The sequence below is a fragment of the Bos javanicus genome, chromosome 1 (genome assembly GCF_032452875.1).
Source record: "Bos javanicus breed banteng chromosome 1, ARS-OSU_banteng_1.0, whole genome shotgun sequence".
NCBI lineage: Eukaryota > Metazoa > Chordata > Mammalia > Artiodactyla > Bovidae > Bos > Bos javanicus.
In genome coordinates, this window is record NC_083868.1 from 99,115,865 (window position 1) to 99,128,019 (window position 12,155).

Consider the following 12,155-nt stretch of genomic DNA (forward strand, 5'->3'; position numbering starts at 1 on the left):
CATATGTTATACGAATATGATTAAATATACATAAAAGGATAACCACATGATTTTCTGAGGGCAATAGGACTATAGATTTTTGCTTTCTTATACTGTATAAACTGCTAATTTTTAATAATTAAAACATTTTAAATTTAAATTATTTTTATCATTTGAATCACTGTTTATATAATTTGAAAAACATCAAATTAATTTTAATTTTGATATATATAATATATCTAGAGAGAGAGAGAGTAATGCCTATCAGACCAAGGTTTATATACTCATAATTCATAACTCAAATCCAGCCACTGGATAAGAGATTGGCTTCAAGCAGTACTTCCAAACTAAAATCCACCTGATTGAGAGAATATATACATATATCTTATCAATTCTATTCTTTTTAAAACAATCTTTTCTAATTTTCATTTTTAATCTATTCTCAAGACTCATCTAATATATTAACTGTATTCTTAACTGTATTCTCCACTTGTCTCACCAAATATTTGATTTCCTAGAAAGTCTTCAAAATTCCTCCATCAAACTCCTAAATTTCTACACTTTATGATATCTCATTTTGCTGGATGAAATGTGAAATCATGTAGCAGATTCCTGAACTGCTACTTCAGGATATATATCCCTTGGGGTTCATCAATTTTTCTTTTTACATTCAACAGTTCTACAGTGAGAGATGAAACACTGTCAAAATCCATAGGTAAACACACTTGGACAACAGTACTTAAAAGAGCAATGCACCTGTGGCGGATTCATTTCGATATTTGGCAAAACTAATACAATATTGTAAAGTTTAAAAATAAAATAAAATTAAACAAAAAATAAAATTAAAAAAATTTAAAAAAAAGAGCAATGCAGAATCCTAAATGGTATTTTGTGTGGTCCACCTTTCCTCATGACTTCTGAAATTTTCTGTATAAAAACAAACTTGTGAAAATATATACTTATTCTGCATGTGTTTAAAATCATCCAGTACTTTCACCAACTTCAAACTAAAGAATACAATATCTAGCTACTTGAATTTCAAAAAGCATTTTAATTACTTTGGTAAATAAAAGTTGTTAAGAAATTGGAATAATCAAAATATTCAAGTACTAATGTAGAAAAATATAGAATAAATTAATCCAGGTATAATTTTGAGGCTATTATCATTACCATATGTCTCTTTGATTACCTTTCTCCTCAGGGACTTGATGTTTTGCAAAATCTACTCTACCAAAACAAATGAATCAATAAAGTAATAATTGATTTTTAAAAATTTTAATGAATCAATGACATGTGTAATTGCCCATCACAGATAATGATCAAGATGAGGAAACCAGTGTGTTACAGATAGTTCAAGCAATGTATTTAGGGGCAAATAATTTGGTCTCATGGAACAATGTATAGATTCGGTTACCATCTTAAAATTAATAGAAACAACTGAAGACACTCTCCAGAGCTCAGACCTCTGTTTTGAAATCAGTGTTCCATAGTCAAAGAATAAATTGGGATAGAAAATCAGCTTTATTTTAATTCACAATTTTTAAAAAAGGAAACAACCTAGGGAAGAATATCAAGATTAATTTACAAGAAGAATAGCTTTGAGGTGCCCAGGAAAAAATGTGAGCCTGAACCTTATGCCAAGGGCAGAGGAGACAAATGAATATGAGTGATGAGCTCTCAGCAACCTTCCAACTTCACTGACAAAGATTCAAGTAATGGATAAGAGAAGGCAAACGTATTAGCAGAAGACAATGAAGACAATATTTTTGTTCACTTTTTATACCTATTTCTTTAACTTCTATGTGATAGGTTTTGCTTTGTTTTCCCTGCCTTGAAAAGATAAATGCAGATGGATTCACATCCTCCAGAGACTAGAATCAGATGATCAAGTCAAAACAAATCCTTCTGAAAGCACCCACTCTCATAGCAGATGCAGTAAAAAACACATCATTGGCCATTTTGAGAATTTCCTGCCCAAGAAACATCTTAAACACACATGTCCAAAACTGACAGTTGTTAAGCTCCAACCTTGAAAACTAGGTTACCAAGTTTTGACACATTGAGAATCATGCAAGTGTCAAGCTTTTTGTGCTTTTTTTTGACAAAACACAAATGATAGAAAAGGAGTAAATATCACATCATGCTAAATTTGTCTTAATCCTCACTTTATTCATTCACAAATCACATAAATCTCACAGAATACTGTACCAGCATTTTCAAACCATGGCTCCATTAAAGATTTAACATCTGAAGTCAGAAAGAGGTTTTCTTATTAAGCTGCCATTTCCTTTACAAAATAGACTATTTTGTACTTACTGCTACCCTTTGAACTCTTATAGTGAATAATTAAAACTAAACTGCAGAGCATAATTTTCAATGCTGAGTACACTGTAGGTTGTAGGTTTTTGCTTAGTGGCTGATTTCAAATGCTCACCAATCCCCAGAGGGATAACCCTGCCATTAGTTTGAATCGACAAAATTGGCTGGCCCCTAAAAGCAAGGCAGACAGCTCCAAATCATAATAAAATGGTCTTGTTCGCAACTCACCATATTGACAGTGGGGTCCCTGAAAACCCTCTGAACACTGGCACCGCTGGACTTCACCCTCTGAGCATCTCTTCCCATGGACACAAGTTTCCACTGCAGAGACAGCTAAAAGAAAGATAGACAAGAAGGCCGGAGAGAACAGAGTATAGGGAAGGAAAGAAAATCCTCAGTGTACTCATCAAGTTGCTAATATAGACACCATCTAGAAATTTCTACCAGCTCCTCTAGCCTCTCCACCGAAAACAGTTTTTTCATTACCAATTAAGGCCATTGCCTCCTAAAGCCTTGTAGAACTCCGTATGTGGTAACATCTGTATCACTTTGAAGCTCGTAGAAATGCCCCACCCTAGACCTACTGAATCAGAATCCATACCTTAACAAGGTACTAGCTGATTTGTATTAGATTCAAGTTTGAGTAGCAATGGTCTTTATGGGAAACAAGTTTTTTAAAGAGTGGATATATGTATATGTATAACTGATTCACTTTGCTGTACACCTGAAATGAACACAGCATTGTAAATCAACTCCACTCCAATAAAAACTAAAGGAAAAAATAAAAAAGAGTAGCACTAGTTTAAAGGAACTCCATGAAGATGGCTATGCAACCCAACCAAATCTAAAACACAAGCAAGAAATACAAATACTTACCAGAGGCAAAGGACTGTGCTAGGTGCCACACAAGATAAAGAATTCATCTCACAATCATTAATTTCCAGGAGTCTATAATATAGGTGAGATGACATGTGGGCAGATATATTTACTGAGCTTAAGCCACTCATCTTCAGTGTCCTAGCACTGCATGCAAATGCAATGACCCCCAGTGTACTCCTCAACCCTAAGCCTGCTTAATATGGGAAGCCTGAGGCAACTTCACCAAAATCATTCAAGAACAGTAAGCATGGTGGGGAAGGGAGCAGGATGCCGACAAACTCCCAAAGGTGCAGGATAACAGGAGAGATGAATGGTTGTGCTGTGGTCTGCATTGATTGCAACACACTGAAGCATTTTAAGTGACTTGGCAATAACTATAAACACATAGGTAACAGAGTCGCTAAACGGATTAGTTTCTCTGGTGTGAATGAACTATATAATGCTGCTAGTTCTGCTGCTCAAGGGCTGTCAGATAGACACCAAAGGTCCTAGAATACCCTCACCAGAGGTTTGTGAAAGGACTGCATACCTCATCTTAAAAAGTAAACTGCCTCCCTAGTTCTGCAATTAATCATGAGAAGCACAAGTCAAGAAATCCCATTTAGATTTCCCTCCGGACTTTTGAATCAGCCATGGATTACAAATTTGATGATATGAGAAAGGGGCAAACAGCAAAGGGAGACAGAAGCTTACTAGGTGTAACCTGTCTGGCTTTAAATAAACTGCCTTTTACATAAAGAGACAGAATATAAAGCATCAGTTCTGTGGGTCCTAAGTTCTCATCTATCATTAGCAACGCTTAACAGAAAGGCTTTCTGCACATTTCTGCCATGTGAGCATCTTCAGTCCAAAGAGATGCTCTGAATCTGCGGTGAGTCTAAAGATGCCTAAAGCTTGACAGGCATGATATGATTGAAGCCCAAAACAGAGTGAGACCATTACTTCTAGTGACAGAGAGTTAGACAGGAAGAATTATAACTTACAGCATAGGCAGCTAGGTTCATTGTCCCACCGGCTCCAACCAGGGCAGCACTTGTAGACTGTCTGCTGCTCCAGGCTGTATGCCTGTCTGTAGATGGTGTAGTATCGGGTCCTAAGGAATAAGAATGAGATTGATCCTATTTTCCTCTTAAGGTAATGCTTCGTCTTAAAGCCAGAGCTGTCATCTTAAACCCACTATCAAATCCTCCCTGCAACCCAAATCCTGACATTTATACACACACACACACACTATATATATATATATATATATATATACACATATAAAATTTGTATGCATTGTACACATGCACACACACACACACCTCATTAAATACATAACCAAGATTTAATGTAGATACAGGTTACTGAAAATTAATAGGGACTGCAAGTCCTGTAGTATAAACTACCCTAAGGGTCACTGAAGCTATCAAAAATGGAACCCATGATTATGAAGAGAATAATGAAATCTAGAAGGATAATAAGTCACATGCTTTCAATTTGACAGTGAAGGCCCCTCATCATGGGTCCCATGATAGTGTGCATTCTCATCAGTGGTGACATCATCCACAAGCAGGGGACAATTGGTTCTTGGGTAGGAGGGGCGAGAAAAATCTTAGTAATACAATGGTCTGTGGTCCTACACATGAGCAGAGAACAGGAACAGAAAGAAGCGTATCTGTGATATTGAACCTTCATGGGGAAGGCGGACAATTACTAAAATAAAAAGAAAAAGTTTACAAAGTCTCCTGGGGGGAGGGCAACAAGGAACAAAAGATTGAACAATGAATAAAATAATGAACAAAACACTACACTATTTCTGCTGACCTCCTAATAGACCATAATACCATAATTGGTGATAGACAGGGAGGCCAGGCATGCTGCAGTCCATGGGGTTGCAATGAGTCGGTCATGACTGAGCAACTGAACTGAACTGAACTGAACCATAATCTCACTAACCCAGATAACTTCCTTCCTATCAAATTGATGTCTTATTTATTCTTTATCCCCAAAGTACTATATTGTCTTACCTCTCCTCATATCCCCAGCCCAAATCACCTTCCTGTGCCTGTGTGCTCATTTGCTTCACTCATGTCTGACTCTGCAATCCCATAGGCTGTACCTCACCAGGCTTCTCTGTCCATGGGATTTTCCTGGGAGGAATACTAGAGTGGGTTGCCACGCTGTCCTTCAGGGGATCGTCCCAACCCAGGGATTGAACCCGTGTCTCCTGCATTTTAGGTGGATTCTTTGCCACTGAGCCACTAGGGAAGCCCAATCCCCTTCATATTCAAAGCCAATTTCAAGTTTCACTTCCTCCAATTTCTCTTTTTGCATCATGTCAATGTACAGTGTTCTTTCTCCTCTCTTGAAAATAGGATTTAATGTCATTTTTGTAACACTTGACTATTCACCATCTTGAAGAGAGAATAGAAAGAATAGAAAGAAAGTGACGTCACTTAGTCATGTCCGGTTGCGGCCCCACAGACTGTAACCTATCAGGCTCCTCTGACCATGGGATTTTCCAGGCAAGAATACTGGAGTGCGTTGCCATTCCCTTCTTCAGGGGATCTTCCTAACCCAGGGATCGAACCTGGGTCTCCTGCATTGCAGGCAGACGCTTTACTTTACTTACTTTCTTTCTTTCTTTTTATGACACTTGATTATTCACCATCTTGAAGTGTCCCCTAATATTTTTGGAGGTACATCTCTCTAATAGGGATATAAGTATACCTTTGTTTACTTACATACAAACAAAAGGGATATAAGTTTGGCATGCCACAACTCCAAACTCAGGTTCATAAATACTTGCTGAATAAAGGAAAGCATAAAACTATTAAGCTCTTGAAAATAAACATAAAACATGTTTTATTTATTCATGTTTGCTTTCCCAAATCTGAATGTCTATGTAGTAGTGGACTTGCTTTGGTTTGGACTAATGTCAACAAGAGTTAAATCTCATGGTAGTGAAAAAAAAGTGAAAGTTTTAGTCACTCAGCCCTTTCTGACTCCTTTTGACCTGATGATCTGTAGCCTGCCAGGCTCCTCTGTCCATGGAATACTACAGGCAAGAATACTGGCACTGTTAGCCATTCCCTTCTTCAGAGGATCTTCCCCAACCCAGGGATCAAACCCGGGTCTCCTGCATTGCAGGCAGATTCTTTACCATCTGAGCCCCTAGGGAAGATAAACTTCATGGAAGGGATGCCAAATAGCTAATCGAAAAGTCATTTTCAAAATCAGGACTTGAATATCTACTGTGTACCAAGCATCGTATCACATGTGTTAAACACATTTTTAGTTAATCCTTGTAATATCCATGTATAGTATTATTTTTCTAACTTTACAGACTAAGGAATAGAAAAAGTAGAAACTTTTTCAGTGTCACATAGCTAGTAAAAGCCAGAAGTTTTTTCTGATTTAAATTAATTTAAAGGTCCTGAGTAAAGACCAAAAAAAAAAAAAAAACACCCCACTATTCACACACACAATGTATATGGGAAAGTGAAAGTGAAGTCACTCAGTCGTGTCCGACTCTTTGTGACCTCATGGACTGTAGCCTACCAGGCTCCTTTGTCCGTGGGGTTTTCCAGGCAAGAGTTCTGGAGTGGTTTGCCATTTCCTTCTCCAGGGGATCTTCCCATCCCAGGGATCGAACCCAGGCCTCCCACATTGTAGGCAGACACTTTACCGTCTGAGCCACCAGGGAAAATCTCATAAATGATTTAGTCTTATTAAACCTAGTCTTATATTAATTACCAGTGTTCCGCCATTTCTATACAGTGGCAAATGCCCTTATTTACACATGCCATCAATTTTCCTTAAGTAATACTAGTGATATTAATACTAGTAATAATAAATTCATTAAAGTTACATTTTTTAACTTTGTTTCCTGAATTCAGACAAAATTGATTCATTTACGTAAAACTTGAACACCTTAGCAACTATTTAAGAAATGCTTAGATATTTTATAAATCTATTTTAAAAAGTCCCTATGAAGTCTTCATGCATAGGAAAAACACACACTGGCTTTTTCTGTCCTTTCCCAGGCAGCTGAGTTAATCCTAATTCAAAGACCATAATGAAGTTAAAGAAGTTCTAGGTTTCAAAGTGTTACAAGAGAACCAGGGGCAGGTCAGATGGTAGTTCAGAATCATAGATGCCTTGGATCCAAGTTACACTAAATTTAGCAAATTAACACAATATTTCTTGTTTCTCTCGGCCTTCTGATCCACAGCTTTCAGTGTCTATCCCGTTAAAAAGTAAAATTAATGGCATCTAACCCAAATACCTCACATAGAAATGAGGCTTGAACTAAAGTAATAATATATTCTGTTTCTGAAGGAAAATATATAACTTTAAAGTTCCTCATGGGCATATCTTATTCTTGTTTACTTATATGATTATTTTCTAAAATTTATTGGATGAAATCTTCAGATGCAGTTTAGGCTTTGGCTTTGATTTTTAGAAACAAAGTCAAGATAGTGGAACACCTTTACCTTCTTTCGTAACCCACACACCACTGCGGGCTGGTGCAGCCCTGTTTCCAGATCTTGATGGTGTGGCGTGAACGCTTGGACACACGGCCGTCGAAGTCCCACGACAGTCAGCTGCTCTTCTTCGCAAACATTTGGCCTTGGAAAAAAAAAGAATAGTAATGCAATAAAAATAGATTACATCTTTATGTTTTATTCATGAATCATTTGTTCCTTCATTTTCCACAAAAAGCTTGTGGTGACTTACATAAAGTGAGAAAGAAAAATACAGGCAAAGTAGAAAAAAAAAAAAAAAAAAAGACCCAAGGAAAAGAAAAATCAGAATAGATTTTAAAAAACAAGGAGAAATTTAGAAGACAAATGTGAATGTCCTAAGTTCCCATGTACTTGAGAAAACTGAGCTGAAAATTAAGTTCTAAGCTCTTTGGTAGCCAAAATGTATAAAGAAACACAAGTCCAGGATTCTCAATATCCATGAAGAAAAAAGACAGGCTGATTCAACAAAAGGAGTTAATTTTTTCCTGGAAATTATTCCTGAGCACTATTTTCCATCGACATGCTTAGTTAATTCAGTTTCACCCATAATATTGGGTTGGCCAAAAAGTCAGGTTTTACTGTAAGATGGTAAGGGAAAAACCCGAGCGACCCTTTTGGCAACCCAATACTTCTTTAAACGCAAATACTTTTGAACTAGCACAATTATATCAACATTTCCTTATAGAAAGCTTACACAAACATACAGGATTTTAGACATATTGTCTTTAATTTTTAAATGTCCGGGGATAGAAAAAACTCAGGGCTTCCTAAGTGGCACTAGTGGTAAAGGACCCACCTGCCAATGCAGGAGACATAAGAGAAGCGGGTTCAATCCCTGAGTCAGGAAGATCCCTTGGAGGAGGGCATGGCAACCCACTCCAGTATTCCTGCCTGGAGAATCCCATGGACAGAGGAGCCTGGTGGGCTACAGTCCATGGGTCACAAAGAGTCAGACATGACTGAAGTGACTCAGCACAGCACACAGATAACACTCATCACCTAGAGTGCCAGAATTAAATTCTTTTGTAATTTGACGTTTACTCCTTGGAAGGAAAGTTATGACCAACCTAGATAGCATATTCAAAAGCAGAGACACTACTTTGCCAACAAAGGTTCGTCTAGTCAAGGCTATGGTTTTTCCTGTGGTCATGTATGGATGTGAGAGTTGGACTGTGAAGAAGGCTGAGCACCGAAGAATTGATGCTTTTGAACTGTGGTGTTGGAGAAGACTCTTGAGAGTCCCTTGGACTGCAAGGAGATCCAACCAGTCCATTCTGAAGGAGATCAGCCCTGGGATTTCTTTGGAAGGAATGATGCTCAAGCTGAAACTCCAGTACTTTGGCCACCTCATGCAAAGAGTTGACTCATTGGAAAAGAGTCTGATGCTGGGAGGGATTGGGGGCAGGAGGAGAAGGGGACGCCAGAGGATGAGATGGCTGGATGGCATCACTGACTCGATGGACGTGAGTCTGAGTGAACTCCGGGAGTTGGTGATGGACAGGGAGGCCTGGTGTGCTGTGATTCATGGGGTTGCAAAGAGTCTGACACGACGGAGCGACTGATCTGATCTGATCACTTAGTGATGAATGATTTACTGCTGCTGCTAAGTTGCTTCAGTCATGTCCAACACTGTGTGACCCCAGAGATGGCAGCCTACCAGGCTCTTCTGTCCCTGGGATTCTCCAGGCAAGAACACTGGAGTGGGTTGCCATTTCCTTCTCCAATGCATGAGAGTGAAAAGTGAAAATGAAGTCGCTCAGTCGTGTCCAACTCTTCTCGATCCCATGGACTGCAGCCCACCAGGCTCCTCCGTCCATGGGATTTTCCAAGCAAGAGTACTGGAGTGGGGTGCCATTGCCTTCTCTGGAATGATTTACTAGTCCATACCAATTGTTTGGCTTTTGAAAACAATACTAATTATAACAGTCATCTGACCAAACACTCAGACTTCTCCTGCATTCAAAGTCACCTGTATGCCATACACGAACCTCCCTAGGGTCAGGGGTTGGTGTTCTTTTTTATGAGTCGTGAAACTCATAGTCTAGCCAACTCTCCATACTCATAATCTGCTGAAAATAGAAATGGCTCCTGATTCAGGACTCTAGTCTGTCTCTAAACAGATCTGTGAACCTGTCTAGTGATAACACTGATAACAACACCTAATATACTGCCTGCACTAAAATCAGTTACCTCACCCTCCACAGCTGCAGTCCCTTTTTGTGATCACTTCATTTCAGGGCACTGACTAAATCTCACCTTCTGGTTTCACTTACAGTCCAATTCTCACCTCCAGATATACTTTTGAAAGGTGATTTTGGGGACTGTTAACATTACCTAAATGAAATAAAATTTGTGTTGAATGTTATTTATGAGTTTGTATAGCTTTAGTGCTTTAGGTAAATACTGTAATAAAACAATAAATGTAAAAACGACACATAAGTGAGGCATCCATAAAATCCTCAAGAATTGGGCAGTGGGCCTAAAGAAAAGCTTAGCTTTTAAAAATGCCATACTGTGGCTTCCTTGGTGGCTCAATGGTAAAGAATCTGTCTGCCAATGCAGGAGACATGCGTTCAATCCCTTGTCCAGGAAGATCCCATATACTGTGGTGCAACTAAGCCCAGGCACCACAACTATTAAGCCCATGCTCTAGGGCCTGGGAATTGCAACTATTGAGCCCATGTGCTGCAGTTCCTGAAGCCCCAGTGCCTTAGAGCACGTGCTCCAAAACAAGAGAAGTCACCCAATGAGAAGTCCACCCACCACTAGAGTGTAGCCCTCGCTTGCCGCACCTACAGAACAAAGCCTGCACACCAAGGAACACCCAGAACAATCAGAAATAAGTAAAGAAATAAATAATTAATAATTGAGTGTCATATTAGATTGTCCTATATCTTTACCTTCACATGGACTTAACATGTTTGGGGGAAGCAGACTAGCCCTGTTAGAATGAGTTCACCAAACATTTACTTTATCTGTCCATAATTTGAATTTTTACACCCCATATAGTCTTGACCTCTATTTTATAACCTATTTTTTAAATCTATTATTCCATTCATCCAGCCACCCACCCTAGTCATTCATCCATTCAACAAATACTGCAACCTACATGTGCCAGAAACATTGCTCCACCCCAACCTCCACCCTCCCACCACCCAGCTTGCACCCACTATCACCAAGGATTTGAGTGTAAGTAGTTTCTTTGGAAAGTGAAGAAAACACCAGTGAGGAAGTGATGAAATGAGACAAGGAAAGAGAGTTAGCCAAGAAAAAAGATATATTATCAAGCCAGGCAACACTAGCTGAGAGCTCCCCAAAGTCAGAAGGAGCCTGGGTATTCATACACCAATTCCTATGAGTGCTTGGTTGAGAGCTACATCTTCTCCAGCATTTCAGGCAGAAGCCCAGGTAGGCAGAGTCTGCTTCCAGTAGCCAAAGTCTTCAGATACAGAAATGCAAATACTGGCAGTTGGAAGCGTGGCAGGTGTGCAGTGATAAAGGAGAGGGACAAGGGTGCTTTGCGGACACTTTCAGCTGCAGGTGGTATGAGTGAAAGTCCACGGTCCCTTTGCCCTGACCATCGAAGTAGAAAGGAGAGTAAATAAAAACACTTAAAAATACAAAAGGTAGACTGCTAAGATGGAAACAATCAGGGGACTGAAAAAGAGAAGGGAATTCTTACTAAGATTCATTGATTAGGAAAGGCCTCACTGAAGAGGTGACATTGTGACCTAAAAGGGTGAAGAGACACCAGGACAACCAGGGGATGCCATTCAGGCAGAAAGAAGGAGAATGAACTGAGGCTCTAAACAGGGGAAACGCTTGGCCTCCAGAGATCTGAAAGGAGGCCAAATTGACTCAATTGATGAGATGTTCTGAAGGGCAAACGGGGCCTTTCAGGCTGAGGGATTCTGATTTTATTCTCAGGGCATTGTAAGCCACAGAGAGTTTTTAGAATTTTGATTTTTGGTCTTTTTTTTTTTTTTTTTTTTTTACTACAGACAGGATCTAGAGATGGATCTGTGATTCTCTCTGACACCCAGGTCCCCTCCTTGATAATGACTTAGGTTATATCTGCTCTTGGGCATTACAAATAACAAGTCAGCCCAATCCAGCAATTGACCCACAAGTCCCAGTAATCTACCAAACACTCCTTAAGGTTTTCCTAATTCCTACAAAGAAGTCCCCAAGGAAACTCTGTACCTTAAGAAGACCCAAACCTAGCACACCAGTGAATAAGAAAAGGCACAGCACAAACTTTATGCATCACAAGGAAAATGTATTAGTCTAAAGTTTCTAGAAAATTATATGTAATTCAGGTTGTCACCAAATAATCTAACATCATAAGAAACATCAATGTGACTTCAGAACTTCACATTATATATAGTTTCACATGTCACAGCTAGCAAGCAACTTTCCTTTGGTTGAGATGAAATTTTATTTTAGGTTAACTCATAGTAGAGAATG

General features: G+C 39.0%; 1 protein-coding gene across 1 annotated transcript in view; it reads right to left on the minus strand.

Moving 5' to 3' along the window:
* LOC133252773 (EGF-like and EMI domain-containing protein 1) overlaps positions 1 to 7,762 on the minus strand; it is a gene marked incomplete at its 5' end in the record, with an annotated part of 608,340 nt that extends 600,578 nt beyond the window's left edge. Inside the window, 3 exons of the mRNA XM_061425692.1 lie at positions 2,527 to 2,631; positions 4,161 to 4,270; positions 7,656 to 7,762. Coding sequence (XP_061281676.1) covers positions 2,527 to 2,631; positions 4,161 to 4,270; positions 7,656 to 7,762 — 322 coding nt within the window. The remainder of the gene's footprint in view (positions 1 to 2,526; positions 2,632 to 4,160; positions 4,271 to 7,655) is intronic.
* Positions 7,763 to 12,155: the final 4,393 nt, after the last annotated feature.